This window comes from Drosophila teissieri, chromosome 2L, assembly GCF_016746235.2.
Source record: "Drosophila teissieri strain GT53w chromosome 2L, Prin_Dtei_1.1, whole genome shotgun sequence".
Taxonomy (NCBI): Eukaryota; Metazoa; Arthropoda; class Insecta; order Diptera; family Drosophilidae; genus Drosophila; species Drosophila teissieri.
The window spans coordinates 6,172,044-6,199,000 of NC_053029.1; the positions used below are offsets into that span (position 1 = coordinate 6,172,044).

Sequence of the window (26,957 nt, forward strand, 5' to 3'; positions counted from 1 at the left end):
GTACTTGACCTAAATCGATGGCATTTCCTAAACTTTTCGCTTGGAAAGTAAAAGATTATTTTCTAAACCACGTTCGCCAACAAAACTCGGAAACTTAGGATTATAGAGTTTTTTAGATAATCTAGTCATCCCTAGAAAAATTGGTTGTATAGAAAAAACATAAAAACCGCATTATTAAAGCAAAGCACACATAACCTTTATAAAAAAGTAGCTCTATAAAAAGTACATCGAATAGTAGATTTTCCAGAATTAACAAGACCACCTATAGTACTCGTATTTATGTATGTACCACTTGATCGAGTACAAATTCATAAAGCTACGCGGTTGCCATTCGTAATCTGAATAATTAATTACTTGAAACGATTGCAGCAGTGATAAGAACTATAATGCAAAATACAAAAGTCGTTGACTACAAATGAAACATAAACAAATTCGAATATGTATGTTTATTTTGAAAGTTCAGCTGATAAGCGCCAAACCTAAAGTTCACTCCCATACATAAGCATTATATTATATTTAGCGAATGTGTATGCGGGTTTACTGGCATCAGTACAAACAAACCAATAATACTAAGTATTTCCCATCTATCTAGGGTGTACTGAGCTGTAAAAACTTATCGCTGGAGGTCCTAAATGGATTTTAATTTCATAATCCCACTCAAGTTAATGCGATCGCAGTACAAGGTTTATCGCCTCAAGTGGCACATTGCTGGGGTCTAAGGAGTTGCCTCATTTCTCGTTTCATTTTATTCGACTCAACGGTAGCGATAAGACCCCTCCGAGGAGCTCTGCGTTCACCGAAATGGAATACTTCAGTGGCTCCCTCGCTTTTATCACTCTGTTCCTACTGAACACAGCGATATGCGAGACGACCTGTGGATTTGCGGTAACCAAATTCTGAAGTACATAATGTAGTGCCACATTATATATCATAAAGTATTTCCTCTAATTCTAGGCATGTCCCGCACCCAAACTAAACATGATCAATGTGCACTTGGTGCCCCATTCACACGACGACGTGGGATGGCTGAAGACAGTGGATCAGTATTACTATGGAAGCCAGAATAAGATTCAGCACGCTGGAGTGCAATACATACTGGACACCGTGGTGGAGGAGCTGCTGAAGGACTCGAAGAGGCGCTTCATCCAGGTGGAAACGTTTTTCTTCGCCAAATGGTTTTCGGAGCAAACCCAAACTGTCCAAAGGGCAGTGAAAAAGTTGGTGGCCGAAGGACGCTTGGAATTCGCCGGAGGAGCTTGGAGTATGAACGATGAGGCCACCGTTCACTACCAAAGTGTTATTGATCAGTTTAACCTGGGCTTAAGGTAGGTTCACTACTATAAACTATGAGATATATAATAACTGATTCTAATGTAGATATCTTAAGGATAACTTTGGCGATTGTGGACGTCCCACAGTTGGTTGGCAGATCGATCCATTTGGTCACTCCCGGGAAATGGCTTCCGTATTCGCACAAATGGCATTCAATGGTGAATTTTTCGCTCGCATGGATTACGTGGACAAGAAGCAACGTATGCTGGATCTGGAAATGGAGATGATTTGGCAGTCGAGCGAGTCTTTAAAGAGTTCGAATATCTTCACCGGGATGCTCTACAATCACTATGCGGCTCCTCCGGGATTCTGTTTTGATATCAATTGCGAGGATGCTCCAATCATCGATGGCGAGAGCTATGATAACAACGTGGATGCCAGAGTCAGTGACTTTATAGACTATGTGAAGAACATGTCCAAGTCCTATCGATCCACTCACATCATGGTGCCCATGGGAGATGATTTCCAGTACGAAGATGCGGCAGTTAATTTCAAGAATATGGACAAGCTTATTAAGTGAGTACAACAATAGATTGTATTCAACATAACTTTCATTCTTATCGGTGTTATTTCGTATACTTATCAGGTACGTCAACGATCGCCAATCGGCGGGCTCCCAAGTCAATGTGTTTTACTCCACACCCTCCTGTTATCTCTACGAACTGCATCAGTTGATGCAAACCTGGCCAAACAAAACGGAGGACTTCTTTCCGTACGCCAGCGACTCGCACTCCTACTGGACCGGATACTTCACCTCACGACCCACCCAAAAGCGTTTTCACCGCGATGGCAACCACTTCTTCCAAACCGTCAAGCAACTGAGTGTGCTGGCCAACTTGAGTGGCACCCAGCACTCCGAGGACCTGGATAATCTCAGCCAGGCCATGGGCATCATGCAGCATCATGATGCTGTTACGGGTACCGAGAAACAGGCGGTGGCCAGCGACTACGATCGCATGTTGTACAAGGCCATCGTGGGGGCCGAGAACAGTGCCCGGGATGCCCTACGATCGCTGACCAATCTGAGCTCCGGGGAGTTCAGCAGTTGCCTGGAACTGAACATAAGTGTGTGTGCCTACACCCAGAACACCGCTAACAATGTGCTTGTGACCCTAGTTAATCCATTGGCTCACACCTCAACGCAGTATGTGCGTGTGCCGGCTAAGAACGAGAACTACTTAGTCACCGATGAGAAAGGTATGCCCTCCATATCAATGCATTGCAATAATAACTAATGTTTCTAAAACTCTAAATAGGTCGTGAAGTGTTTTCCGAAGTGGTGCCCGTGCCTTGGCAAGTTTTGGCCCTGGAGCATCGACCAAATGACACCCAGCACGAGTTGGTTTTCAAAGCCAGCGTTGATAAAATAACCAACTTTTTGATTCGCGTACTACCCTCACCGAAAAATACTGCAGAAGATCAAGTTTATTTCCCCGTAGAGCAAGTCCAGGAGAAGTCGCAGGAGTTAACCGTAGAGACTTCGGTAAGGATATAGCTTGATCTTATGATATATAAACCAATAACTTTGACTAACACATTTCAGCTGGTTAGACTGACTTTTGATACCACAACGGGTGGCCTGAAAGCTGTGGAAATGAACGGACTGACAGAAAACATTGAGCAGTGTTTTGGGATATACAAGGGCTATCGCGGCAACAATGGCGAATCGAGCAACCGATCATCCGGCGCCTATGTCTTCCGTCCGCATGGCGACATTGAAATACTGAACAACAAGGTGCAGCTGTCGTTCTATAATGGCACCAGGGTCAAGGAAGTCCATCAGCATGTGAACGAATGGATTTCCCAGGTAATCCGGATCTATGAGGACGTGAGTCGCGTAGAATTCGAATGGCTAGTCGGACCGATACCCACGGATGATGAGATTGGCAAGGAGATAATCACACGGTTCTCGAGCAATATATCGTCGAAGGGCAAGTTCTACACCGACTCAAATGGTCGGGAAATGCTGAAACGCGAGAGAAACCAGCGGGAGCACTTCGATCCGGATATGTCGGAGGCCATAAGTGGTAACTATTACCCAGTGACTGGTCAAATTTCCCTGCAAGATGACGAGAAACGAATCACCCTGCTGAATGACAGGGCCCAGGGAGGATCCAGCCTGCAGGATGGCCAATTGGAGCTGATGCTCCATCGTCGCCTCCTGAACGATGACGCATTTGGCGTGGGCGAAGCCCTGAATGAGACACAATATGGCACTGGTTTGATTGCAAGGGGCAAGATCTCCCTAATCCTGGAAGCTGCTTCTGGGAAACCAAATCAGAGATTGCTGCAACACCAGTTGGACCAGCACTTTTGGAAGTTCTTCAGCAAGTCGAATGGCGTCGTCTCTGTAAACCGTCACTTGATTCCCGATTTCTACGATTTTCCCAAGTCCGTCGAATTGCTGTCCTTGGAACCTTACTCCAAGGACCAAGTACTAATGCGAGTGGAGAACTTCAACACGGAAGGAAACGTAGTTAGCTTCAATATTTACCCGCTCTTCGAGTCGCTGGGTGGAGATCAGATTTGGGAAACCACTCTGGATGGCAATATGCTGTTGGAGGACGTGAAGAGATTCAAATTTACCCAAGATGGCTCCGGTACTATTCCTTCCTCCGTTGAGTACTATTATGCTCCTCACACTCCCTTGCTGGCCAATTCAACGATGAACGCCTCCGCCTTCGTAGTCACACTGGTTCCCATGCAGATTCGCACATTTATAATCCAGCAAAAATAGCTAACTATTCCATCATGAAGTAATAACAAGAATATAAAGTCCATGCAAAAATAAAAACAGCTTATGCATTTAAAAGTTATTTTAAAACTGGGTGAATTTAACTTAGATAGTAGATTGCTATACAATTCATATATGCCAACACAAACTTGTTGTGTTCCTCCGAGGAGTTTCTTTAAAAAAATAGTTTAACAAAATGCGATTTGTTTATAGCTGACCAGCAGTTTATTTGAAATAATGGCTTACACGTACGTAGGTATGGCATAATAAACATCTAACATTCCAACTGGCAGAGTGGCACAAGTGCAAAATGTAATAGTTTTAAATAAATAATGAAGTTAGCTGCTGCCTAATAGCAGAAAGCCATTTCCGAGCTTAGTCACGCTAAAGAATTCATTGCTTTCCAAGAGGAAAATTTGGTATAAAATTTCTTGTCCAGAAAACTATTATTTAGTCGCCCAAGAACTGGAACCATACTCTTAATGTTTGTTTTTAATGAGAAAAAAAAAGAAATCTTTAGAATTTTAACATAATGGTTTCGAAGAACTCAAAATACAGAAAGTGGTCGAAAACTGTTGTTAATTACTTTGTATTGTATTTCAACAATTGTTGCATACATGGATTTCGCTACCTCACGGATTCGATGCTTTTACTGTTCGAAAAGTGAGTTAAAAATGATTAAAACCTATTATAAATTATGAAGTTATGTTTGTGTTTCTAGATTCCTGTGGCTAATCCTGCTGGTTGCCTCGATATACTTTTGTATCGTTGTCTGCTTAGCATCTATAGATCGCTACTACACCAAAAGCATACATATCGGCATCGAAGTACTGCTGCATACTTAAGAACTAAAATCAACAAATAATTCATTGTTTTCAATCGTAGCGTAATTTCATTTTTTGGAATACCACCTTGCCGAGCGTTACAGTTTGTCCAGTGGATCGACTTAATATCACATATTTCGGCGAATATTGTCGGTAAATATTCAATATTTCTCCCATCTTTCATATTATTTACAATGCATTTCAAGTAACTATGGCATCAAGGGGCCGCAAAAGGATATTTTGTGGGATTTCTTCGAGAACTTGGCCAATTCGACGTACATCAACTTTCAGAACATTCCCGAAAACGAGCAGATCGATCAAATAATTAAGGACATAGGTCTGAAACCGGAACACTACATCGAATTAATCCACAATCTAACCTACGATAGAACCTATGAACCCAATTTCAATGAACGCATACGATGTATGGATGGTGCGATGTTTATACATGTTCGCCAGGTTCTTGAAATCTAGTTTTGAGTTTAAAGCTTTCGAGTGCACTTTATATTTATTTCCGACAGGTTCTTACCGAGTGGGGATTGTGCTACCTGTGCAATTCTATACTAACCGAGGAATACAGCTCCCGGTATTTTATCTACGGAAAGCATCCCGAGTACAACAAATATGAGTACGAAAACGTGCGACTTCCATATCAGGTTGGTTCGTTTTTTCAGAAGGATACGCAATACGCCTTACTAGGCTTCAAGGGTCCTGCAATAATTGTGAGTTCCTTAAACTAATTATTAACTAGATAGTTTATTGAGTGCTGTGCACTTGAAAGGCTTTCGCACATTCAGCATTTGACGTAATGAAGGTGGATGCCAACTCCGATTATGCTATCGATGGTGTCTTGTACGACCTCAGCGCCGAAGAGATTACTGCCGAGGATAACCTAGAGCAGTGAGTTCCCAGGACCTCTTAGTAGGTATACTAAAACCTAAAATAATGCAATATTTCCCAGAGATACCACGGTGGCCATGAGAAGATGCCGTTTTGCCCACGAATACAATTTAACCCATTTTTCCTTCTACACCAGAAATATTTGTCAGCAAGAGTGCCGCATCAATCTGGCATATAAAATTTGCAAATGTATCCCACATTTTTATCCCAATCGCAGTAAGTTTCATTAATACTTTTTTGAAATCTGAAAATCTTGACTGTGTCCTTTAGTCGCCAATCCCAAACCTGTGTGCGATTATAAAACTTTAAGATCGTGCTTTCCCCGCCATGCAAGTAAGTACACTACAAATAAAATGAACCAATTTTAAGTGATATAATGTTATTTGAGTATAAAATATGTTTACCTATTTTTAGGTTTTTTTCTGCAGTTGTACGAGGAAAATGGCAAACACGAGAAACCAGCTACTTGTTACTGCGAACAGAACTGCCATGATTCGGTGATTACAATGAAGGCCATGAATGTAGGTCACAGGACTAACCTTATTAAATTTATAAAAAACATAGAAAAATGTAATAATTTATATTCCATTAATTTGTTAGCCCATGTCCGGAGCAAAGCAATTACTGGGAGGAATTGGAAGCGCTGTTTCAGTGAAAACTTGGCCACAAAGTCGACTAAGGAGACAAGTTATATTCTCACTGACCGATCTTATGGGTAACTAATTACATAAATTAATACTTCTTAATTTAATATTTTGTTTAACTTGCTCCTTTTCTAGTTTCAATTGGCGGAACAGCCGGACTTTTTCTGGGATTTAGTGTTTTGGGATTGGTTGAAGTCATATACTTCTTCACAATTAGGATAGTCTGGCAAATACGTGGTTACACCCTCTAAAAAAGCGTATACCATAACCTAAATGTTTGTTTCATATTCTTTTTAAATGTTTTTAAGAAACTGCATTTTTTATTACATTAATAAACTCATTCATTTCCAGAGCAAGAAAAGTAACTGCCTTCATTTAATCTCCGTTTTTATTGAAATTCATGTGGTTGCGTATGAAACAACATCCTTTTTCGTTTCTTAATGTTACATTTATGATTATTATAATTTCACTAAATATTATGGTTTAGTCTTCATCTAGTTTACTTTAGTATGCTGTTATTCATTTGCGTTAATACATTCTTCTTGATAGATCATTTAACTTTTGCATTTCCCTGCAAGCTTTCTTTTGAGCTTTAGTGTCAGAAATACTAAGTTCTAGAGTTAACAAAATGTCATATGCGGGGTAAAGCTTGATAATATTTTGCAGCTATTCTGTTAAATATTCGGTTTATAAATTAAGTAAGATTAAATGCCACCCGTACAGGAGAGACAACAATTATCGCGGTAATAATCGTAGCTACACAACTTTGCCTGCGAAGCCCATTGGCAATTGGCGAACTTATCCGCGCAGGCTGGAGCCACTTCAGCTTTCTGAACCTCTGTAAAGTTAATAATATTACATAGAAATTCAACAATATATTTAAGATGAAAAACCCACCTTCACACGTTTGCACATTGCAATTGCGGAATATGGGATCCCTGTTCGTGTACCGACAATGCGTTGATTCCCGCAAGGCGTTCATCTTGATGTCGTACTCCAAGCACCTGACAGTGCGTCGCTGGGTTCCGCCACCACAGGCCTTGGTACACTGCAACCAACGATGCAACATTAGCAAGGCAAACACAAAAGGAAACACCAATCAAATGCATACCTCTGACCAATCCGAGTAGTGCCAACGGGCGGCGCAGTACTCCACCTCCTCGTGGGAGCACTTCTCCACGGACTGCGGCTTCAGCTCCGGCGTGCACTCATTGTGCTCGGTGATCAGCTGGTTGCGGATGCAGAGCACCTCGCGGCTGCGGGTCAGATCGAAGCAGTCGCCATTGCACGAGGACCAGGGACCGGTGAACCAATCGCCCACCTGGCAGGCGGACTTCTCGCACGGACGACGACTCTCGGGCGTTGTGCTGGGATCACAACGCTGCTCGCCGGCCTTGGAGCGATCGCAGAATACGGTGCGATACTCAACGCCCGTGCCGCAGGTGACCGAGCAATACTGATTCCATTCGGACACCAACCAAAAGGCCAGTGCGTCGGTGCCATCGATTTTGCTCCTCTTCACATGGCTGCTATTCCCTAAGGACTCCACACTGCCAGACAGGCGGTAGCGCGACAAATTGCGTCGCCGGTTCTTGGGACATTCGCACTGCTTCTGGGTGGCGGGCTGATCCTCCATGCAGGCGGCGCTATCCACGTGTATGACCAGGCCGGAAGCCAGTTCCTGGACGCAACTAGCCTCCCTGCGCCGCAGGCCGACACCCGACGAGCAGCGACACTCGCCCCAATCGTCCAATCTCCAGTACGCGGGACACGGTTGCGTGTTGCAGTGCAATAGGTTCTCGTTCAACACCGGTTTCACGGAGTGCATGCAACGGCGCTGCGAGTAATAACGCAGTGGATTCTTTCGAATGCAGCGTATAATGGGTGTCTGGGTGCCGCCGCCGCAGGACTTTGTGCAACTGCTGAACCCAACTACTTTCCAATTAAAGACACGCTTGCGTCCCGCCCTCGATGAACTCGATGAGCTGGTGTCCTCGATTCCGGATCTCAGCAGGCCATCGCTGCTCTCCAGCGACATCTCGTTCTCCTCGGACTCGGACACTATGGGCAGCATGTACTCGTACTTCACACCAGTGTTATTGGCCGACTTGGTGTACACCTAAAGAAAACCACATGTAGATATCCAGCAAGAGCGTTATATAAGCTGCTCTACTACCATAAGTTGCAAGGAGTCCCGGATGGGCCCAATACTCGTGATCCACTCCGTCACCCCATTGCTGTCCTCGGCTCCATCGATGCGGTGATAGTCGAAGACGGCACCCACCGCCTCATAGGATCCACTTTCCGAGACAGAGTTCTCCCCATTGAAGATGGACACCTCCTTGGAGGTGCGCAGCACTGGATTCGCAGAACGAAAGGGAATCATGGGTATTATGCAATATTGGAAGAAGTATTGTATTACCCAGCAAGTTGATGCTGTTCTTGAGTTCAGTTATGGAGATATTGGAGGCACCCGCTGGCAGTGTGGTCACATGTATGTAGGCGTGTTCCGGCAGAGGATCCCGCGTGAAGATGCCCGTGATGGGACGACACAGCAATCCTCCACAGCTCACGGATCCACTGTGCGCATACAGTCCATCAATTTCGCCACTGGCTTGCACCGCCTAAATGGGATATAGTTGTTATAAAATAATAGAAATTATAGATATTATAGAATTTTATATATTCAGTAACAATTGTGCTTACTCACCAGCAACAGTAAGGGTACTAATGATATCATTATCAGTGATACCGATTAATTTTTGATCTACTTTATCTATATATAAAACGTTGAGTATTCTTTATAGCGATCCACTCCACAAAAACTATGTTCAGCTTCTGCAGAGGAACATTAAAAATACGCCTTATATATAGTAAGTTCAGGGTAATACGAGTGGAATTCGTGGGCTTTGCAAAAACATTATTTATTGGCCACTTATTAAGCATACAAGATAAACAACAAAATAAATGCGTACAAAATACATTAAGTCAGCCATATTAAGGGGCATATGTTCTACTATAAGCAATTGCTTTTTTGGATGGACTTGCTGTACGCACAACTGCGGCAATGTGTGTTTACTAAAATAATTCATTGAAATTAAGCTCATTGGACTTATTCCAGTTTTTTTTTTTTTTTGCTTTCACGAAATTATTTCTACTTTGATTTGCTGACCTATTCTGGTTCTCAAGAATCATTTTGAAAACTCGAAGCCTTGGACAAATTCAACTGAATTAAAAAACCAGGTTAAAAGGGTTCCAGACTGCAATGCAAATTACATTTAATGGCAAATCAATTCAAATCTAGTCAAATAATTATAACAAAAAAAGTGTTTAATTATAGCTTATACTGGATAAATCTTAAATTTTTAAACTGGTTATCAGCTTCACTTCAAATTTAATATACGATCGTTGAATTAACTCAGGCACTCAGTTTAATAGATCGAACATCAAAAATCACTAAAATCAAGGTTGAAATTGAAGTATGCCTTAACACTTTATATACACCGAAATGTGTTTAAATGTATCAGTTGAATTTCATTACGGATCACTTTAAATGTTGCGTGCTTTTGGATTCAATGTAAAACCAATACTAAGTTTTCAATGCGATTCTTGTACTTGAAAAAGCTTTAGTATCGGAAAATGAGTGCTTTTATTGTGCGATCGCTGCTTTGTTGCTGGTGGTGGCACATTTATCTCATTTTGGTTTGCAAAAGGAAATTAGCAAAATATATTTAAAAATAAATAAAATATAAATTGACCAAATTCTTGAATTCACTGGTTATTTTACCTTACAAGCTCCATCAACACAAACAGCGCGATCCCAAAATTGTGACCTAAAATATTCAGCTGGATGGCCACAAGGAGTTCCATCAATTACGGACTCGTTTAGTGTGGCAAAAGACTTCATTCCAAATGGCATACAGTTCAGCTCGCATTCAGCGTCATCTATAAATGGTTATAAACAATTTGAAGTGTTAATAGCTTCGATTACAACAATTTGTAGGATTTAAAATAAAATATATAGAGAAACTTTTGGGTAGGTTATGGGTAATGGGACCTACTTATACTTTTACTTTTTTTAATGAAACCATATTACTGAACGCGGTTAATGCATACCCTTCACATAGGGCTCCCACCTATATCGATGACCATGAAACTCTTTATCGTTGTAAGTGGAGCATTGGGAGGCCCGAAAATCCGGGGATTGTTCGTCACATGGCACATCATTGCACAGTTGATAGCGCTTGAAGTATCCAACACATGCATTACTCGTAAGCTGATTATTCGTCAATAGGTTTCTGAAATCGGAAAAAGAGCGGAGTGCTTAGCGATGTTAACCCAAACCATGCCAATGTATGTAAAAGAGAATATAGTTCAGTGTTGTAAGTAAAGATAGTGGAAAACTATCCAAACATAGCCCCATATATGTACATATTTTGGGAAGTAGTATATATGATGATAACTCACCGATTTATGCACTTCCGAACCTGGTGCTTTACGCCACCACCGCAGCTGCGGGAGCAGGAACTCCAGTCACTCCACTTGTCCCAGCGTGGATATGGATACACCTTCTTCTTCGCCTTCCTCGTGGTTGCCTCATTCGGTGGATTGGCAGAGGAGACGACCACCTCCTCCACATTGGGAGTCTGTCGTGTGGTTGCAACACTGCCACGCTCGAAGAGATCCTTAGTAGTCACACTTGGTAATGTAGTGGTTTCCAGAGCGGATTTGGATGTCGTTGTACTTGGATGGGTGTCATTGAGGAATAGAATCGTTGACCTTAATACTTTTTCGTCGGTTTTGTTGGATATTTTACTAGTCGTCTCGTTCTCCAAGTAGTCTTTTTTGTTATTTGGTTTTTGCTTGGTCGATGGATCTTTTCTCGTATGCCACAAGTTGGCTAGCTCATAATATGAGTTGTTCGAGATTTTCTTTTTCGTTTTAGGCTTTCGGTGCTCTCTAAGCCAATCTTGATGTTTCTGTTCAGCATAAACATATACAAAGCAAGCCAAAAACAATATAGTATATAGATTTCATAAATTCATGACAATTAATAAAGCACTTAACAACAAATTTATGTCATGAAGCACCATTAGTTTGACATTAAATGTGCGCCGTCTAATCAAATTTATTGAACTTCTAGCTTATCAACACCAACATGACATATTTTTCAATTTATAATAACACTTCAAATGGGCATCGAACTTTGAGTAAATTCGAGTATGCATTGAATAGGTAATTAGATTTAACATTTAAATTTCAATGTTTTTAGTTCATATCGAAGGACCTACCTTTATTCGCTCTTTAGTTGTTAAATCTGCCTGCACAAAATTAGAATCGTGTATCGTTGCGAGAATTGTAAGAATACTGTAAATATAATTAAATAAAGTAATATTAATATAGTCCAATTATTAATGTTTTGCGTACTGAAAAAAAGCTTAAGAGCGGAAATTGAATGTTTCATCAAGCCAATCTCATCTCTGAATCACTTCCGATTGATTCCCAACACATCAGTGCAATTTTAAAGGCAAAAAACTTCTTTGAAGTATCTAGATCTACGCTTTTTACAGCGTTTTCTGTGAAAACGAGCCACTGTTCGGCGGCAGGGCAAACAGATCTTGATTAAATCCAGCTGAGCAAGATGTTCACCCCGCCCTCTTTTTGCCATCAAATTTGTATCTATTGAAAAAAACCATTTACTCGGTTTTCGGAAGAGATTGAGCTTCACAGGGTTTCGAGATACTATTTTCTTACCTGAATATTAACCACAGCTTCGCCATTTCTAAGCCTGAAAAAGTCAAGGAGATACATTTATTGTAAAGTATTATTAAATCAAATTATCTTGAAATTCCCATAAACTAAAGCCTAATATTTTACATATATTTGGATACTTTTGCTATGTACTTGTAGATAAATTCGCCAGCGATTTAAGCGATCTTTAACGCATGTACAGGCTTTGTATTAGCAGCTCGGCACAGAGGAACTCAAGTTCCATTATTTTCATTGATTACGATTAAACCGAGCGTGACTATTCGACTGGAATGGATGTACTTTCGGCAGCATATAGCATATAGCATATACAATATAGCAAATAGCATACACTACCAACATCCGTGAACAAAAATGGGAAGGGCGTATTTCATTAGAAGCCTCCACACCCACTCAACATTTTGGAGCTATGTATGAGCACACAACTATTGCGTATACTACGAATACGCACATCAGATATGTTATATAACTACAATATAAATCAGTTCGGTTCTCAAGCTGGGGCTTAGGAATGTCGCTTAAATCAAGTTCTTATATACAACCTCTTCTGAAAGGAGACTGAAAACGTCTGGAAACCATTTATTTTGAATAAGTATAAGCTTAGTATAATATTATCATAGTTAGAGCTCAGCTTTTACACATAAGCTACATGAAATCTTGGCCTTAATGACATATCATGTCATATTGTATACATATTTGTACATATATGTTATTAGCAGTTCCAGAAGAGACTCCTTATAAAGAGCAAAGTGCTCTGCCGCCAGTGACACACATTCGTTGGGCGGCAATTGCATACCCTAGAAGTGTACGAGTGGCGGGTATACGAGTTCCTAATGTCACAATGGACTTTGCGCACTTATCTGTGTCAATAGGGCCATTCTGAGCCATTTTGAGCCAATCGTGCAGTGAAACTGCATTTGCCCATGTGTGTTGCAATGGCATTAGCACTTCACAATGCCACTGAACTCAGAAACACTCAATTCAAAGAGTGCGGATATTCTGAGGAACTTCAGAACTTGCATTAAACTGAAGTGTTTGGAAAATGTTCAATCGTTCGGCCATGGAAGGCAAATTACCCCAAAATATTTTGATACACATGTCATATCTTCCTAGCATTCTTGTATTTCGTCATTGACGCTTCACCATAAACTACATGTGAAACTTCCGCAATTAGCAAAACGGGAAACTATTTTGAAACATGTGTGTGCGCGCAGATGGGATTGTTTAAATTAAAATGGTTTAACGAATGATTTTGGTGGAAAGTGCGAGTGCCTGTCATTTGATTTCGCTGTCAGATTTGGACAACTACTTTTGCGGCTCACTGCCTGCTGTATTATTATCCGATCGATCCCAAAACCGAATGACTGCAATTACGCTGCCACATTTAAGGCATGCGAAATAATGTTGGGTTTTCGGGAAATTGAAAACCCCAGCGACAGAGGGCTTTCTTTCATTATGCATTCAGTACTTGAGTGATTACTGTCATCGGGCAGATAACGACTCGATTTGAGCGAGGTGAATTGGTCTGTCCCAAAGAAAAAAAAACGAAAACCCAAATCAATTAAACGCATTTCCCAAAATGCAATTAAGCCCATATTCAAAGTGTCTTCGGACCTTTGAAGAGGCCAAAAGTTAACAAACCGAACCATTGTCAAGATGTAGGTGCACTGAAAAGGTCTTCAAAGAAAAGAAAAGGATATGTCACTCAAAACGATCAATTATCAGGAATACCTTACTCTTTCGTTACGATCACTAAACAAGCTTAAACTGGGTTTTTGAATTTGGGTTTTTGGGTATTACTTTGACTATCAACTTAAAGGATCTCAGCTTAAATGTTGCAACTAAATCACTCAATAAGAAACACAGGGTTTTCTTTGTTTCAATTTTCCAAGCTTTCCTTCATTTTTCGCTCGATTAGATATTGGCAAAAAATATAGCACCCCGTGTATCACTGCACGCCTAATTCTGGATTAATTGAAGCCGTCGTCTTCATCGCGTGGTACTCAAATCCGAACTGAAATCCGAACTGAATTTTCGGGAAAGCCGCTTTGGGAACAAAAGTGCTGGAGGCAGAGCGCGCAGCGAGCATCAGCGCAGCTCTGGCGATCGAGTGGTGCTAACAACGGCACCCGTGGCTCCCCGATTTCCCCCGGAGCAGCAGGAGGTGGAGGAGGAGGAGGCGGAGGAGTGGTGCCCCATCACCCAGACCCCATCCCCCAAACCCAGCCACAGCACTCACATGGGCATAGCGTCGATTGCCAGCGCCACCCAAAAGTCTGGAGCCAAACGTGCGTACATACAGATAGGCGCACATCCACGGCACACTTCTGGTCGAAAAAGTAGCTAAACGAACTTTGAGATACTATTTATTAGATACGAAAATTAGTTATAAATATTTGATCAGAAGCTGAATACTTAGGTTAAGCTTTATTTACTTTATGCGGCATGAACAAGTTATTCTGCCTTTCTTATTACATTTACTTATAATTCTTACCTTAACTCACATTTCTCCAGTTAAATTATCTCTTGTAAAAAGTCAACTTCATATAACATTGAAGGCAAGATAATACCAGATATAATCCTAAAAGTTTTTTTTTTATTAAGACTGAAGTATTGCGAGGAATATAAATATCACACTTCTTTTAACAATAAACATAAGAACCCCACACAGTTTACAGCTTACACTTTGTCTAAAATCCGCAATGCTATTCAGCTGACCGCTGGTGTGCCTGTAACCACGGGTGAGTTACAATAATGTGGGTGATGTCTCTGCATATGTATGCATTTAACTTTATGTAGCTTTCAGCGGAATATCAATGCGAGAACAAATGTACATTCGAACCTTACGCAAACGCTTAATGCGAAAGTGATCCGAGGAAATTTATGGAGCCCAAATTGGTTATAATTTAGCAGAACTCAATCCGGACTTGAGCTTCCCACACAGAAACTATGAGAAGAAGGGTCCCAAAATAGCAAAAACTTAATAAGTTTAAGATAAGATAAAAAATAATAAAACTTGAAAATATGAACTTACTTTAATATAAAGCTAAATTGCAGTTTGGAAATAAAAACATATTCCTAGCATACAAAACAAATATCCATTCAGTAATTTCAATTTCAAGATTATCCTTTGGTTTCATCCTCTATTTAAAAGCTATGACATAAAAATCCTTATTTGCCTTTGCTGAAACTCATAGCAGTGTTATATATTTTCTTGGTTTTTCATACAAGTAGATCTCTTCAATGTGGACCTTACTAACACAAAGCCCAACTTGGCAACTTATTGAAACTGCGCTTGTGCATCATTAATTTTGTATTTTCAAGATTGGGTGGCTATTAATTAGGTCGTTTGTTGCTATGCTGATATAGAGCAATAAATCTTCATTTTGGTTTTATATATAATTACACATTAGCTTAGTTTCGTGCACTAAGGTCAACTCTCTTCAGCTTCCTCGAAGTAGAAAGCCCAAAATCTCGGTACAATGGTGCTTTAAGTAATTTGATCTACTATATTCAGTTTGAATAGAAACACTGCCCCTTTTATAAAGGCTTTTCTTCACGGAAAGCCTTTTAAACTCCGTCGACCGCAAAGATGCAATTAACCCTAAGCTTCATTGTGCAATAAATCTTAATTAATCTTAATTTCTCTTTGTGGAATTAAGTTAACGGAATTCAATTAATGACACTGTGCCACCGAAAGTGCACTTATTTCAGGCGCAGGAGTGATTTTTTAATGAATAGAGCTGGTCATTCATTTTTCCACTGTGCCATGTAGTAGTGTAATTCTTAGTATCTCACCTATTGAATTCAGGTAACATTTATAATAAAATCCAAAACAGATTGTAAAGCAGATTATATAGTAGTATATATACAGTATGATAGTATAGGTCAATTCTATCTAATACTTAGTTTCCAATTATTGCTATAACTTCACAATTTCCCCTACTACATATTTCACAATTTGTAGGCGGTCGGTCATAAAAATTGACATAATGGCAGGGGCGGATTCGTAGTAAAATATTGGGGGAACTGTTTGAACTATGAAGTAACTGTTTGAGTAATAAAATTCATTTAATGATTTTGTGTTGATATTACGTTAATTACTTAATGTTTGGGGGGAAGAACACTTTCAATTACCCGATTATTTATAACATTCATGTGTGCTAATGTGTCGTCGGTAGAAAAAAATTGAATGCCAGGAGATGAGTAACTTTAAGCGTTCTGTGTGTTTTATTCATAACATTACAAACTACTATTAGAAACTAATTTATGTATCTAGCTTTCGCTAACTGGAAGTCTTGTCAACATTGGCTCACGTAAGTTGTAGTGTTTAACCATTTTCTGTAATGTAATTCTTATCAATTTTTATATTTTAAACATAAGCTGCGGTACAAACCTCACAGAAGGTAACATCGATGGAACAAATAGCCTGAGCCGGTTCGTTTCCTTCTACTGATCTTGAATTGACAACGCGGACCAATGGCAAACCATCCTCGCCGTTTTCGATGGATATATAGTTCTCCTTGACAAGAAAGGATAGTTGCAAGGCGTTCTGAACGGTTTCCATGAAGTTGTTTGGATTGCAAATTAGTTTAAAATACGGAATCGGCTGTTGATCGCTTTCTCGATATATTTGTCTAATTTGCTTCATCATGTGGGTCACGGACGCTGCTCCTTCGTCCTTGCGTTCCAATTGGTCACTCTTTTCTGGACGCTTCTCATCTACCTACAAGATCAATAGTAATGTGAACAAATAGTACTGTGGAAAATTGTTTAACTATTGATTTACTTGAGATTTCTGTTTGCGGGGAGCACGTTGCTTTTGAACAACCTCCTTTGGAGTAACATCTATGAAGGGCAGCATACTGTCGTTGGTAAAGAGCGTTCTTCCGAACTGAATAGCCAATGAACATACTGCATCCCAATCCTCTTCGTGCTCTTTGAAAACCAAATCGTTCTGTCAAAGGATCAAGCATTACGGCAAGGCATTAATAGACTATATGGTGCACCTACGATCGCCGTGACCACCATTCGATCCGTAAAGTTGGTGTTGTGTTGGATAGCTTTGCCCACAACTTCGTGGTTGCGACGCAGTAACTCCGTGTCCAGGACAAGTTCCGTGGAGTTTGTACGGCGGTCTTCATGTCCCTTGCTGATATCGTTGGCTGTTCGAATGATTTCCTCTATGGCCGCGATAGACTGGCCAAAGGTAGTGCTTTCGATCTGTTGCTCTGCAATTAGTGATTTTATTTAAGATTTAACATACTGTAACATATTAACTTACCTATCTCAATATTCTTTTCGATTAGATTTTGCAGACACAAAATGCGTGCATCTTGGGCCGACCCCTCCGTTTGGGATTGGCTTTGTGACGAATCCATAGTATTCTTAATTAAATACCAAAGAAAACGAATTAAAGTTAATGGCAATTTGGAATGGAATACAAGAAGTTCCTTTGAAAATGATTTCAAGAAATCTGTAAACAACTGTATATCGATATTTAGTGCTGTCAAGATATAACCAAGTTTAGACTGTTTGGAAACGATACTGTTTTCACACTACCGCTAACTGCTTATCGATAACATGGGTCACTGTTATCGTGCAAAAGCTGTTTTTGTTTGATTTTTTAACAATCAGCTGTTCAATTTTTCAATAATTACAAATCATTCAATTACAATATAAATCTCAGTTGCAGATCCACATTTATTATCACTAATCTGGTTTTTAGACAACGGGAACTGGGTTCTAACATCTAATCAATTACAATGACAATGTCAACTTAATACATAACTCAATAATCTAAAGACCATTCGTTCTCCGCAATGAAGCAGTCAACCACTTCCTTCATTGAAAAATTTGGTATTAGTTGATCCTGAGTGAGCTTAACGCGTGTGACAGGATCGAAATGCCCAACGCGCTGTAAATGCTCTTCGATATCCTTTCGTTCATAGGTAATTCCAGATGGAGTTATCACAGGGTCCGTTAATATTTCAAAACTTATTTTGCCACATAGAAAATCGGGAACATCGCGTTTCTGCAATATGTTTATAACAATAATTAAACCGTTCTTTTTTTTAAATTGGTTAGCTTAAAATTTTCACCTTTCGACGTTCATCAACCTTAGAAAATATATTGTTTAGTTCTTGAATATGGTCGTCCTAAAAAAGTAATCATTACAAATCGTTCTTTACAATAATTTAGTACGACCTACGCATTCTTGTTCAATTTCCTGTTGCTTGTCTTTCAGCTGCTCATCCTGCACATTTCCATTAAGCTTTAAGTTAGCCAAACGGCTTTCCATGTCTCCTTTAATTAAGCTGAAATATAATATAAAGTTTTAAACTGCCTTTATTCCGTAACTAAGTGTTCTAATGGCAACTTACCGATTTAAATAGCTTTGCAGCTCGATTTCCTGCTGTATTCGCTTCTCCTCCATAACATTCCAGCGCTTTTTGCGGGCTAGTCGCAACTGCAGTGTAATATCATCGCCAAAGTTTTGCTTCTGCTCCTTGGACAGATCGTAAGCTATAATTGTTGGTATATGGTTAGTGTAGAGTACATCCAAGGCCAGGTATTAGCTAACCCCGTTGAAGGTGCTTGATGGCCTCGTCAAAGCTGTCGATTTCCATGAGTCCTTGGCCCAGGAAGAAGTGTCCCTTCAACAGATTGCCATCGATGTCGAGGGCGCGCCGACAGTCCTGGCAGCACAGTTCCCATCTCTTGAGTTTCAGGTTGCAGAGGGCGCGGTTTGTGAAGTATGTGGCGTTTGTGGGGTTCTTAATCTGCACATAACATAGAGCATAGTGCATATGTTGACAACAAAGTACACATTACAATAACACAATATATGGGACACCTACGATGGCCTTTGAGTAGCAGTTTATTGCGTCGTCATATTTTCGTGCAGCAAATAGGCAATTTCCCTGCTCCTTCAATTGCTGATCTGTTAAATTGGTCGTGGAATAAATGTGTTTGGTTGTCATCCTGACGAATCTTCCACGTCTGGTCCCGAATTTGATTTTCCACCGATGAAAAGTTAGTGTGTGTGCAACAACACCGAAGCTGTAGTAAATTTGATTCCCCTTTTCAAGGCTTGGGCAACTGCTGCACGAACTGCACAGTAAAGAATGTTTTAAGTGGGCAAAGGTGGTGACGTTTGAACGCTCATAACACCAAATAGAACTCGGGCTATCCGCCTGTATTTAATTAAACATAAAACAATTTTCAGCTACGTTAATCGATGTGTTTCCAGAGTTGTCAAAGCTCACAATCTTAAAAAAAGCTTCACAATCATCGATTGCACTGTCATCACCCAAGCGATACTTTTGGCACACTATCGTTCGCAAATTTAAAAAACTATACAGACCGCCATTGTCGAGTTTCTCGACTATCAGATATCTCATTCTAAACTAGTGGATGTGCGTATATGTAATATTCGAGTAAAGGGTGCATGGTGAGAAGCTGCGGGCAAGTGATGCAGAAAAACATCGATGCATGGAGCATCGAGTTCTTGTCGATATTTTTCAATGCTTGTGTTCATATCGATATTAAGTGATGCATCGATGCTTGGCAAACAAAATATCGGTCGGTTAATTTTACAACATATGGCATTTGTATTTGGAGTTCAAGTGACGAAATAGAATTGCAAGGGCGAAGTATATTAGTTACTTAATATATATAACATGGATATATAATTTATTTATTCTCTATTCAATCTATTTATTCCAGAATAACAACAAGACAGAAGACAAGCTCTTGCTGGAAATTCTCCACCATTATTGTAAAATGCAACAAGTGCGCCAAACAACTTGAAACTGCAAACACCAGTAACAAGATATACCTCTTCCGTACTGCCCATAAGATCAATAAGGAGAATAACGATATGTTTTGCACATACTTTGAAAGTAATTGCACGATCTGCTATGCAAAGATAATTCAATTAGAATCCACCTTATTAATTCAATGAATAAAAAAGACTTGCTAAAGAAGCATAAACATAATTCAGCTTTTTTTTTATTTAAAAAAATTTGATATCATAACTATATTTTAAATATTTTAAAGAATTTATTTAAAAAAACATCGATGCATAGACCTTATATTTTTTTGTCGATGTTTTTGTTGACACCGATGTTAGGAGATGCATCGATGTTTTACTCTGTAAACATGGATCGACATCGATTTTTCAAACTTCCATCACTTTGGCGGGCTTTGGACTCTGGGCTGGACTGGTTTGGTATGGAGCAATATGGAGCTTCCACCACCGAAGCAGCAACCCAAACTGAAACTAATGAAATGATTTCTGGGTGTGAGGCGAGGGCGTTGGGAGTTTGTCGTTGGCTCTGTTCTGCTTCCGAATTTCCACCAAGTTCAATGAACTTCTTGCACAGCGCCAAATGAAATGTTCGCCCGAATATGAGGGTGAAGGCACCCGAGCTTTGTTGTGGGTGGAACGACTCACTTTCGTTTTCAGTGCGGGGAAAACTTTGGGGCAGGGGCTTTTCCTTGGCGGCGGGGAGGCAGGGATTCCGTCCAATAGCACTGCCAGTGAGCCAGTGAGTTTATGGCATGGAGTGGTGTCTGTGTCGAGGCAACAACGCTCATGCTCATATGCGTGTTGATGTTTTCATGGGGTTCTTGAACTTTACCTCTGTCAAAGATTTGTTTTCTTGTTCCGATTATCCGAAGACAGCGGGAGGAACTTTGTGGCGAAGATTATGTTTCACTTAATTTGTTCGGCTTTTTTAAGTTCTTTATTAAATCAAAAGCAAGGGCATTGATTTGTAGCTTCCGTTCTATAGGGGGAAAAGCTGAAGCATAGGATATAGGGAATTATTAGATCTGGAACCAATATTCCCACTAAACTCTCGGAATTTTGTATTATTAAGGCAATATTCTTTTTTACTATTTCCCTAAACTAAATAGGTAAAAAGCAAATGGTTGCAGTTAAACATGTACTCTAACATTTGTTATTAATAATTCTAGGGACCTATTGAAGATACCCCATGTTTTATAGATAAAATGTATCCAAAGTGGGTGTACTTAATTATTCTAAATCACTACGAATCTACGCAAAATAATTCTGTCAATCTCGGTTATCAAATAAGAACTTCTATTGGTAACTTGGAGTCAAACAAATATGGGCTTAAATGGGTCAAGCTAACCCACTGGAGTCCACCACTCTGCTTGGCATATGGGTTCGAATAGCAACCCCCTGGTAATTTTTTGGCCTGGGACACGCATAAAATTTGGGCACAAAGCAAAGAGCCTATGCATTTCCACCCTCGTCGTCCCCCCACAAAATAAAAAATAATAAATAAAACGAACTTCCCAAATGACATCATGTCAGCCCCCAAAAGAAACACCCGAAAAGCAGTTGCACTAGCTGTTCGCATTCGTGAGTGTAATGTGAAAACTAAATTAGATACCGAAAGCGAAAGCAGAAAGCACAACTGAAAAATAAGCCCCACGCATTTGGGGTTGTCCGCCTCTTTTCCCGTTCCCCTTCCCCTTTCCGTTGCCGTTCCCTTTTCCCGTCCACGAACCATAAGAAGAGGTCTTTGAACTCTTCACCAAATGTTGTACGAAAATGGGTCACGACTTGAGCACTTTCCAAATCGAAAAATTTCCCCGGTCTCAATTGGAATTAGTCTCTAAGAACCACGCAGAATTTCCCTCAAAGCTATTTCAATTGTATTGCACATTAAGTTTTTCCCACTCAAACTTGTATGAAATATCCAAATCCCGCCTCAACAATTCAAGTTTCACTCAAACCGCTTTAGGCAAGCGCATTGGGAATTTCCCTCAAACAAATAGAGTTTCTACTCAAATGCCTTCAAAAGGGAAATTCCCCCAAGTGAAGTCAACAAAATTGCCTCAAATCGTTTGAAACAAACTCAAAGGGAACAAGAATTTCCCTCCAATTGCATTCAATGAGCATGACATAACCGGCTGTGAGTACGCATGTGAGTGCGTGTGAGTGTTTTCTGGTTGGAGTACAAGTGCTTCTATTTATTTATTTATCTTTTTTTTGTTTTTTGGCTGTGGCCAGTGACCTCTTGGTTAACGGTATCCATAGTATTATGTAAGTTGGGGGATTTCAGGGGATTTCCCCTGCTGGAAGTTTTCTATACTCCATTACGATCTGGTTTTCAATTCTACCCGCAGTCTGTCCATTTCCATGATTTTTATGTCAGAAACATTCAACTTATGTGTGTACATACTATGCTGATCTCTGATGGAGCTTTATTTAAATAGTTTTTCAAGTTGGGGGAGGCACTACTTAACTATGTGGCGCCCATACCCACATATATCTTCCCTCAAGTGGCAATGTTATGTTTGATCCAATTGATCTTTAGTCTTTGCATGTTTAAATGGGTTTAAAAAACCAGAGAACAGTGCTGCTCCACTTAGGTTAAAAAAATCTATATTCTACGCGTCTAAAATTTGTTATCTGTCTATATGCAGTGCTATTGGGGTTCATAATCCCTATTCTTGGATATCATTTCACTAAGCCGGCCGGTCAAAGCTTATGTATGTTGAAAGGCATCGAAAAGTCGCCCCATTTCATTGAAAGGAAAAGTACGCGCATGTCAATGGGCCAAACCACCCTCGCACCTCATCCTTTCCGGCAAGTCCACCCCCGAGAAGGAAAATTTCGGTTTCAAGAAATCGAAAAGAAAATTGGCAAGGTTCGAGGTCGTTGACCCAAGGAAAAGCATAGCTAGCCAGCTAACCAATATACTAAGACGCAGAAGCCGCAGGAAAATCCTGGAGATCTGGAAACCAACCCCCAAAACTAGAAAAGGAAATTTTTTGCGTGAGGAGGATTTTGGAGGATTGTGCGTGACATGCACTTAGTTTAGAACTCACGGGGTGGAATACCTTCAAGGTGGAGCAAAGTGACACATATTCATATGACTCGAGATAGGGAAACCCTGCAGAAGTCTAATAATGAAAGAAAAACCCTTAAATATATTAATATAATGAACTTATGTTTCAGCAAGGAGCAGAGAATAGCAATCGAACTTAACATTCTCTACTATTTTTATATAAATAATTCTTATTCCGGCCTAATTTTCCAACGAACGCGCACTCTCCCGGTGTGCTTCGTCACTACGTGGGCTGCCGTCCGCAGGGATAATCAATCTAGCAATAACCGTGTAATATGTGTAATGCATTATCGCATAGCCTATTACATTTCAGGTCATTATACTGATTGCATATTTAGATGGCGCAATTACGCAAAGTTTTTATTATAAGCGTAGGAAATAGTTATCTAAGTGCTTTTAGTTTTACTAGTATTTACCCACACCAAACATTCTTAAATCTTTTCTTACATCGTAATTACTAAAATCCCTAAAATAAGTTTATAACCGTAGCTTCTTATAACTGACAAAACACATCAAGTGACTTACATGGCAATACGAGTTACGTTGATGTATTTGTTCATTAAATACAAATTCTTATCGCTTGCACTTTGATTACTTGTTAACGTGCTGACAAGATTATTACAAATTTATTTTTATACCGCAATTACTTCTATAATGAATACGTTAAAATACGTTACATTTATATCATGTCTAAAAAAAGCTTATAAGTAGAATGATATGTTTGAATTTAAGTTGTGTATACCAGTATGTACCACTTTCGCACCAACAAATCTCAGAATATTGCTTACATTTTTTTTAATGATCGACAAACTTTTATTATCCCATTTTAAGTGGCTTTTCTAGTATTATAGTACTCGTGCTATTCATAGCGATGTAAGCTGATATCACTTACTAATTTTACGCCAACCCAGCAAACCTTATCAACTACTTCTCTAAATAATGTCGAAAGTCAATATATTAAGGTTCTCACTTTGAGTGTTTATGGCATATTAGGGTATTAATTTTTACATAACAAACACGTTCTCCCCATCCAGCGCTGGCTGAAACTACCATGAGTAAAATCTGTAAAATTCAACTCAAATCTGTGCACAAATTTTCACAATGCCCGCTGCACTAATAGATCGTGTCATCATAAATAATAGAAAATATTGCAGTTTTGCATTTACGTTCGGCACATTGCATTTTTCACCTGCGACGTTTACGTTCGCTTGCATGGCGCGTGTGCTCGTAAAAGCCGCTCGAAACCGATCGTCAAGTGGGTGGCGGTGGGAGGTGCGTCCGTCCGGCCCACTGAAGCTACGAAGTCAATGGCCGGGCTGGAACTGGCCTTGTGGATTGGTCAAGGTTGCCTACATTGGCAATACTTCCGCGTTGCGTTTACGTTGTAACGAAGTATTTAAGTTTATTACGTAATTTTTGACACACAGGATTCCTCATTCCTCACCACTCACCATCTAATGAATGAAACTGCACCGAGTTGTCAATTAAGTAGTTTATCAATTTTCAAGAACTTCAAGTTCTAGCCGTCTTATGAACTCGTATTCCTCAACTGCAATTTGCCTTGAGATAGGAACAGCATGAAGAAGAAGAGGAGAGGGGGGCACGAGCTCACACACACACACACATAAATACGCACACACACAAGTGCAGGCCACGCGCGGCAGAAAGGCAAACAGCGGAAAATCGAAAAATCAGGCGGCAAGACACAGCAAGCGACTGCAGCGAACGATGAATGAGCGGGGCGGGCGGGGAGTGCTGTCTAGCTATTATAAGCCGTTCTATAGTTGGGCGACAGAGATGGAGCGAGCGGTGGTGGTGTGCTGGTGGTGTGCTGGGGGGGAGGGGTGCAGCCAGCATGTGCAGGCGATAAATGCAACGTGTAATGTGGTGAGGCAGTGCATGGGTTTTCGACATCCGTTGTCCATTGCAAATGGAAGAGGACGTGCAATAGTTTGCGATGCACGTGTTGGCGGTCAATGAACCGAATGGGCGAGCGAGCGAGCGAGAAAAGCAGATGCACATATGTAAGTGTAAATGTAAGTGTAAGTGCAGGGAGAGCAAAGATACGGAGAGAGTAAGGGCGTGAGAGCGAGAGCGCACTGCCGTTTAATGCAGTTATTATTGACGCAGTCTGTCTACGTGCAGAATGCCAATGCCGCCCCCCGCCACCCTTCCATCAACCCTTTCAGCGCAAGCCACCTGTTATCGATACAAGTTATCGATCATTCAGCACAGTGGAGCTACATTGTATGTAGCAGTGAATATGGATAACGAACTGCATGCCTAATGCAACCGACAATTCCCCAGCGATAATTCAGCAGCCGAGAAACAAATGGCGCCTGCGGTTTGAGGCCAAGTGCATTATGAATGTACATATGCATGGATTAGTCGGAAAAACAAATGAAAGCAACTGCGAAATGTGTTTTGTAATCTTTTCTCTTCGCGTGCAGCCTGTTTTCGTAATTTGTCATTAATACAAGTTACGTTTCTGCTTATGTAAACAACAACTGAAAAACAGCTTAAGTTGTAGTAAACCATGTTTTTTTTTTGTTTAGAAACCCTTAGCTTGCAGTTATAGTATAAAGCTCGAAATATTAACATTGAATGCACTGAATTAGTTGTAATTCGTATTACATAAAATTCCATTGGCATACGTTACGTATGAGTAATTTAAATGCTCACTGAAGGGAATAAGTTTCTTGCCTAAAAGGAAACATAGATCGGTAATAATTACCAGATAAATTGATAGCCCATATAAACTACATATTTATATTGCTATATGCATTTAAATTGTAGAACCATAGGCCTAGTTTGCATATCTACAACGACCTCTACATCTACGTCATTTGGCATTGACAATGAAAACCCAGATGCATTTATTCACATATGTACATACATACATATGTACTACCTATTGTCGATGTGTGAAGTGTTATGCATTTGCCTGTAGGAACTATAAACATGCAAATTAGACAGTGAGCGTGGAGAGCGTTTTCCGGACCAAGTCAACTAATCGCAGTCTATTTGCCTTGTATTTGCTCTGCCTTCGCTGATTTTGCATCTTGGTAAACAAATTTATTGCACTATAGAAATCGCAATAATAGGAATTACATCAGATGGAATAAATCCATTACTATAGCTCTATACTCTGTGTATTATTTAGCCACATTTACTAAGACGTGCATATGCAAATCGCATGGCTGGACCTTTGATATATGCCATAAATTTCCAGTGGTACCGGTGGTTTTAATGCCAACCGAGTTATGCAAGTCCCGCGCGATAAGCATTCAGCGCAGCAGAACAGTAGGTATCTTGGGCGAAAGGGTACATACGTGTGTACATATGTACATTAGTGCATAATAGGGCATTTACAAAGTTGCGGTAACCATGACACTCAACTTGTTGCGCACTACTCGGCAGATGTAATATGCTCCACACGAGTGTTGGCACTACATCTACGTTGTGCCTCCCTAATATTTGCACTCTGATTGCGAACCACCCCCGCCAACCCCCCCTCCCGTATCTAATTTCAACCGCATTCTGGATGGCGCACTATTTTTGTCATTGTTATCTAGGCGTAAACAACGCTAACAAGCTCGTAATCTCACGGAACGCCAAATGCGCCCACAATGAACCGCGTTTCACATTTTGGTGAAAAAAAAACAAAGATTCGTACCTGGAAGTTTCGTTTTACCCTTGCAGGGGGTATTCTAATTTTAGTTTTCAATTTAATTAGCAACGCAGTACTGTTTTCTATTTCGGAACCTATAAGGTAAATATGCAACTATTCGATTAGCATCTACATTCTAACGTCGTTTTGTCTGCTCATAAAGTTATTTAAAAAAAATTAACGCTTTGTTGTTTT

At 40.2% G+C, this 26,957-nt stretch overlaps 5 protein-coding genes across 11 annotated transcripts; 2 read left to right on the forward strand and 3 right to left on the reverse strand.

The window, feature by feature from the left end:
• The first annotated feature begins 689 nt into the window (after window positions 1-689).
• LOC122615284 (lysosomal alpha-mannosidase) lies at window positions 690-4,143 on the forward strand. Its single transcript, XM_043790289.1, has 6 exons — window positions 690-885; window positions 955-1,325; window positions 1,378-1,848; window positions 1,919-2,529; window positions 2,589-2,815; window positions 2,876-4,143. Exons 1-6 carry the CDS (start codon window positions 802-804, stop codon window positions 4,067-4,069), a joined length of 2,958 nt encoding a protein of 985 aa, XP_043646224.1. The 5' UTR covers window positions 690-801; the 3' UTR covers window positions 4,070-4,143.
• Window positions 4,144-4,598: 455 nt separating this feature from the next.
• On the forward strand, window positions 4,599-6,685 carry LOC122626552 (acid-sensing ion channel 5). Its single transcript, XM_043806848.1, has 11 exons — window positions 4,599-4,729; window positions 4,788-4,893; window positions 4,952-5,043; window positions 5,097-5,349; window positions 5,412-5,612; window positions 5,672-5,790; window positions 5,852-6,006; window positions 6,061-6,123; window positions 6,205-6,311; window positions 6,391-6,505; window positions 6,570-6,685. The coding sequence occupies exons 1-11, from the start codon at window positions 4,599-4,601 to the stop codon at window positions 6,683-6,685; spliced, it is 1,458 nt and encodes a 485-aa protein (XP_043662783.1).
• Window positions 6,686-6,822: 137 nt separating this feature from the next.
• LOC122620922 (thrombospondin type-1 domain-containing protein 4) lies at window positions 6,823-14,198 on the reverse strand. 7 transcript variants are annotated; one of them, XM_043798625.1, is made up of 11 exons: window positions 14,144-14,198; window positions 12,189-12,222; window positions 11,726-11,801; window positions 10,902-11,413; window positions 10,551-10,732; window positions 10,222-10,379; window positions 8,857-9,058; window positions 8,611-8,792; window positions 7,546-8,553; window positions 7,332-7,482; window positions 6,823-7,272 (listed from the first exon to the last, which is right to left on the reverse strand). In XM_043798625.1, the coding sequence occupies exons 2-11, from the start codon at window positions 12,212-12,214 to the stop codon at window positions 7,139-7,141; spliced, it is 2,631 nt and encodes an 876-aa protein (XP_043654560.1). In that variant the 5' UTR covers window positions 12,215-12,222; window positions 14,144-14,198; the 3' UTR covers window positions 6,823-7,138. The 7 variants fall into 7 exon arrangements, with proteins under 7 accessions (XP_043654560.1, XP_043654569.1, XP_043654552.1 ...); XM_043798634.1 differs by having other exon boundaries at window positions 13,940-14,190; XM_043798617.1 differs by having other exon boundaries at window positions 13,935-14,190.
• Window positions 14,199-16,410: 2,212 nt separating this feature from the next.
• Window positions 16,411-17,687, reverse strand: LOC122626349 (non-structural maintenance of chromosome element 4). Its single transcript, XM_043806579.1, has 5 exons — window positions 17,488-17,687; window positions 17,217-17,434; window positions 16,993-17,160; window positions 16,600-16,929; window positions 16,411-16,544 (listed from the first exon to the last, which is right to left on the reverse strand). The coding sequence occupies exons 1-5, from the start codon at window positions 17,582-17,584 to the stop codon at window positions 16,479-16,481; spliced, it is 879 nt and encodes a 292-aa protein (XP_043662514.1). The 5' UTR covers window positions 17,585-17,687; the 3' UTR covers window positions 16,411-16,478.
• A 195-nt stretch (window positions 17,688-17,882) lies between these two features.
• On the reverse strand, window positions 17,883-19,461 carry LOC122626014 (E3 ubiquitin-protein ligase CHIP). The gene is made up of 6 exons (XM_043806112.1): window positions 19,064-19,461; window positions 18,787-18,985; window positions 18,587-18,728; window positions 18,415-18,520; window positions 18,305-18,361; window positions 17,883-18,237 (listed from the first exon to the last, which is right to left on the reverse strand). The coding sequence occupies exons 1-6, from the start codon at window positions 19,184-19,186 to the stop codon at window positions 17,995-17,997; spliced, it is 870 nt and encodes a 289-aa protein (XP_043662047.1). The 5' UTR covers window positions 19,187-19,461; the 3' UTR covers window positions 17,883-17,994.
• Window positions 19,462-26,957: the final 7,496 nt, after the last annotated feature.

Bases quoted from the DNA above. Each gene is read 5' to 3' on its own strand.
- LOC122615284 (XM_043790289.1), top strand. From the start codon at position 802: ATGGAATACTTCAGTGGCTCCCTCGCTTTTATCACTCTGTTCCTACTG. The intron at 1,326-1,377 runs GTAGGTTCACTA...ATTCTAATGTAG, and splicing joins CAGTTTAACCTGGGCTTAAG to ATATCTTAAGGATAACTTTG. The intron at 2,816-2,875 runs GTAAGGATATAG...AACACATTTCAG, and splicing joins AGTTAACCGTAGAGACTTCG to CTGGTTAGACTGACTTTTGA.
- LOC122626552 (XM_043806848.1), top strand. From the start codon at position 4,599: ATGGTTTCGAAGAACTCAAAATACAGAAAGTGGTCGAAAACTGTTGTT. The intron at 5,791-5,851 runs GTGAGTTCCCAG...AATATTTCCCAG, and splicing joins GCCGAGGATAACCTAGAGCA to AGATACCACGGTGGCCATGA. The intron at 6,124-6,204 runs GTAAGTACACTA...ACCTATTTTTAG, and splicing joins GTGCTTTCCCCGCCATGCAA to GTTTTTTTCTGCAGTTGTAC.
- LOC122620922 (XM_043798609.1), bottom strand. From the start codon at position 13,319: ATGCTAGGAAGATATGACATGTGTATCAAAATATTTTGGG. The intron at 11,414-11,725 runs GTAGGTCCTTCG...TATGCTGAACAG, and splicing joins CAACTAAAGAGCGAATAAAG to AAACATCAAGATTGGCTTAG. The intron at 10,380-10,550 runs GTATGCATTAAC...AACCATTTATAG, and splicing joins GTGGGAGCCCTATGTGAAGG to ATGACGCTGAATGCGAGCTG.
- LOC122626349 (XM_043806579.1), bottom strand. From the start codon at position 17,584: ATGGATTCGTCACAAAGCCAATCCCAAACGGAGGGGTCGGCCCAAGAT. The intron at 17,435-17,487 runs GTAAGTTAATAT...CACTAATTGCAG, and splicing joins CGAAAAGAATATTGAGATAG to AGCAACAGATCGAAAGCACT. The intron at 16,930-16,992 runs GTAAATCAATAG...TTGATCTTGTAG, and splicing joins CCCGCAAACAGAAATCTCAA to GTAGATGAGAAGCGTCCAGA.
- LOC122626014 (XM_043806112.1), bottom strand. From the start codon at position 19,186: ATGACAACCAAACACATTTATTCCACGACCAATTTAACAGATCAGCAA. The intron at 18,521-18,586 runs GTAAGTTGCCAT...ATTATATTTCAG, and splicing joins CTGCAAAGCTATTTAAATCG to CTTAATTAAAGGAGACATGG. The intron at 18,238-18,304 runs GTGAAAATTTTA...AACATATTGCAG, and splicing joins AGGTTGATGAACGTCGAAAG to AAACGCGATGTTCCCGATTT.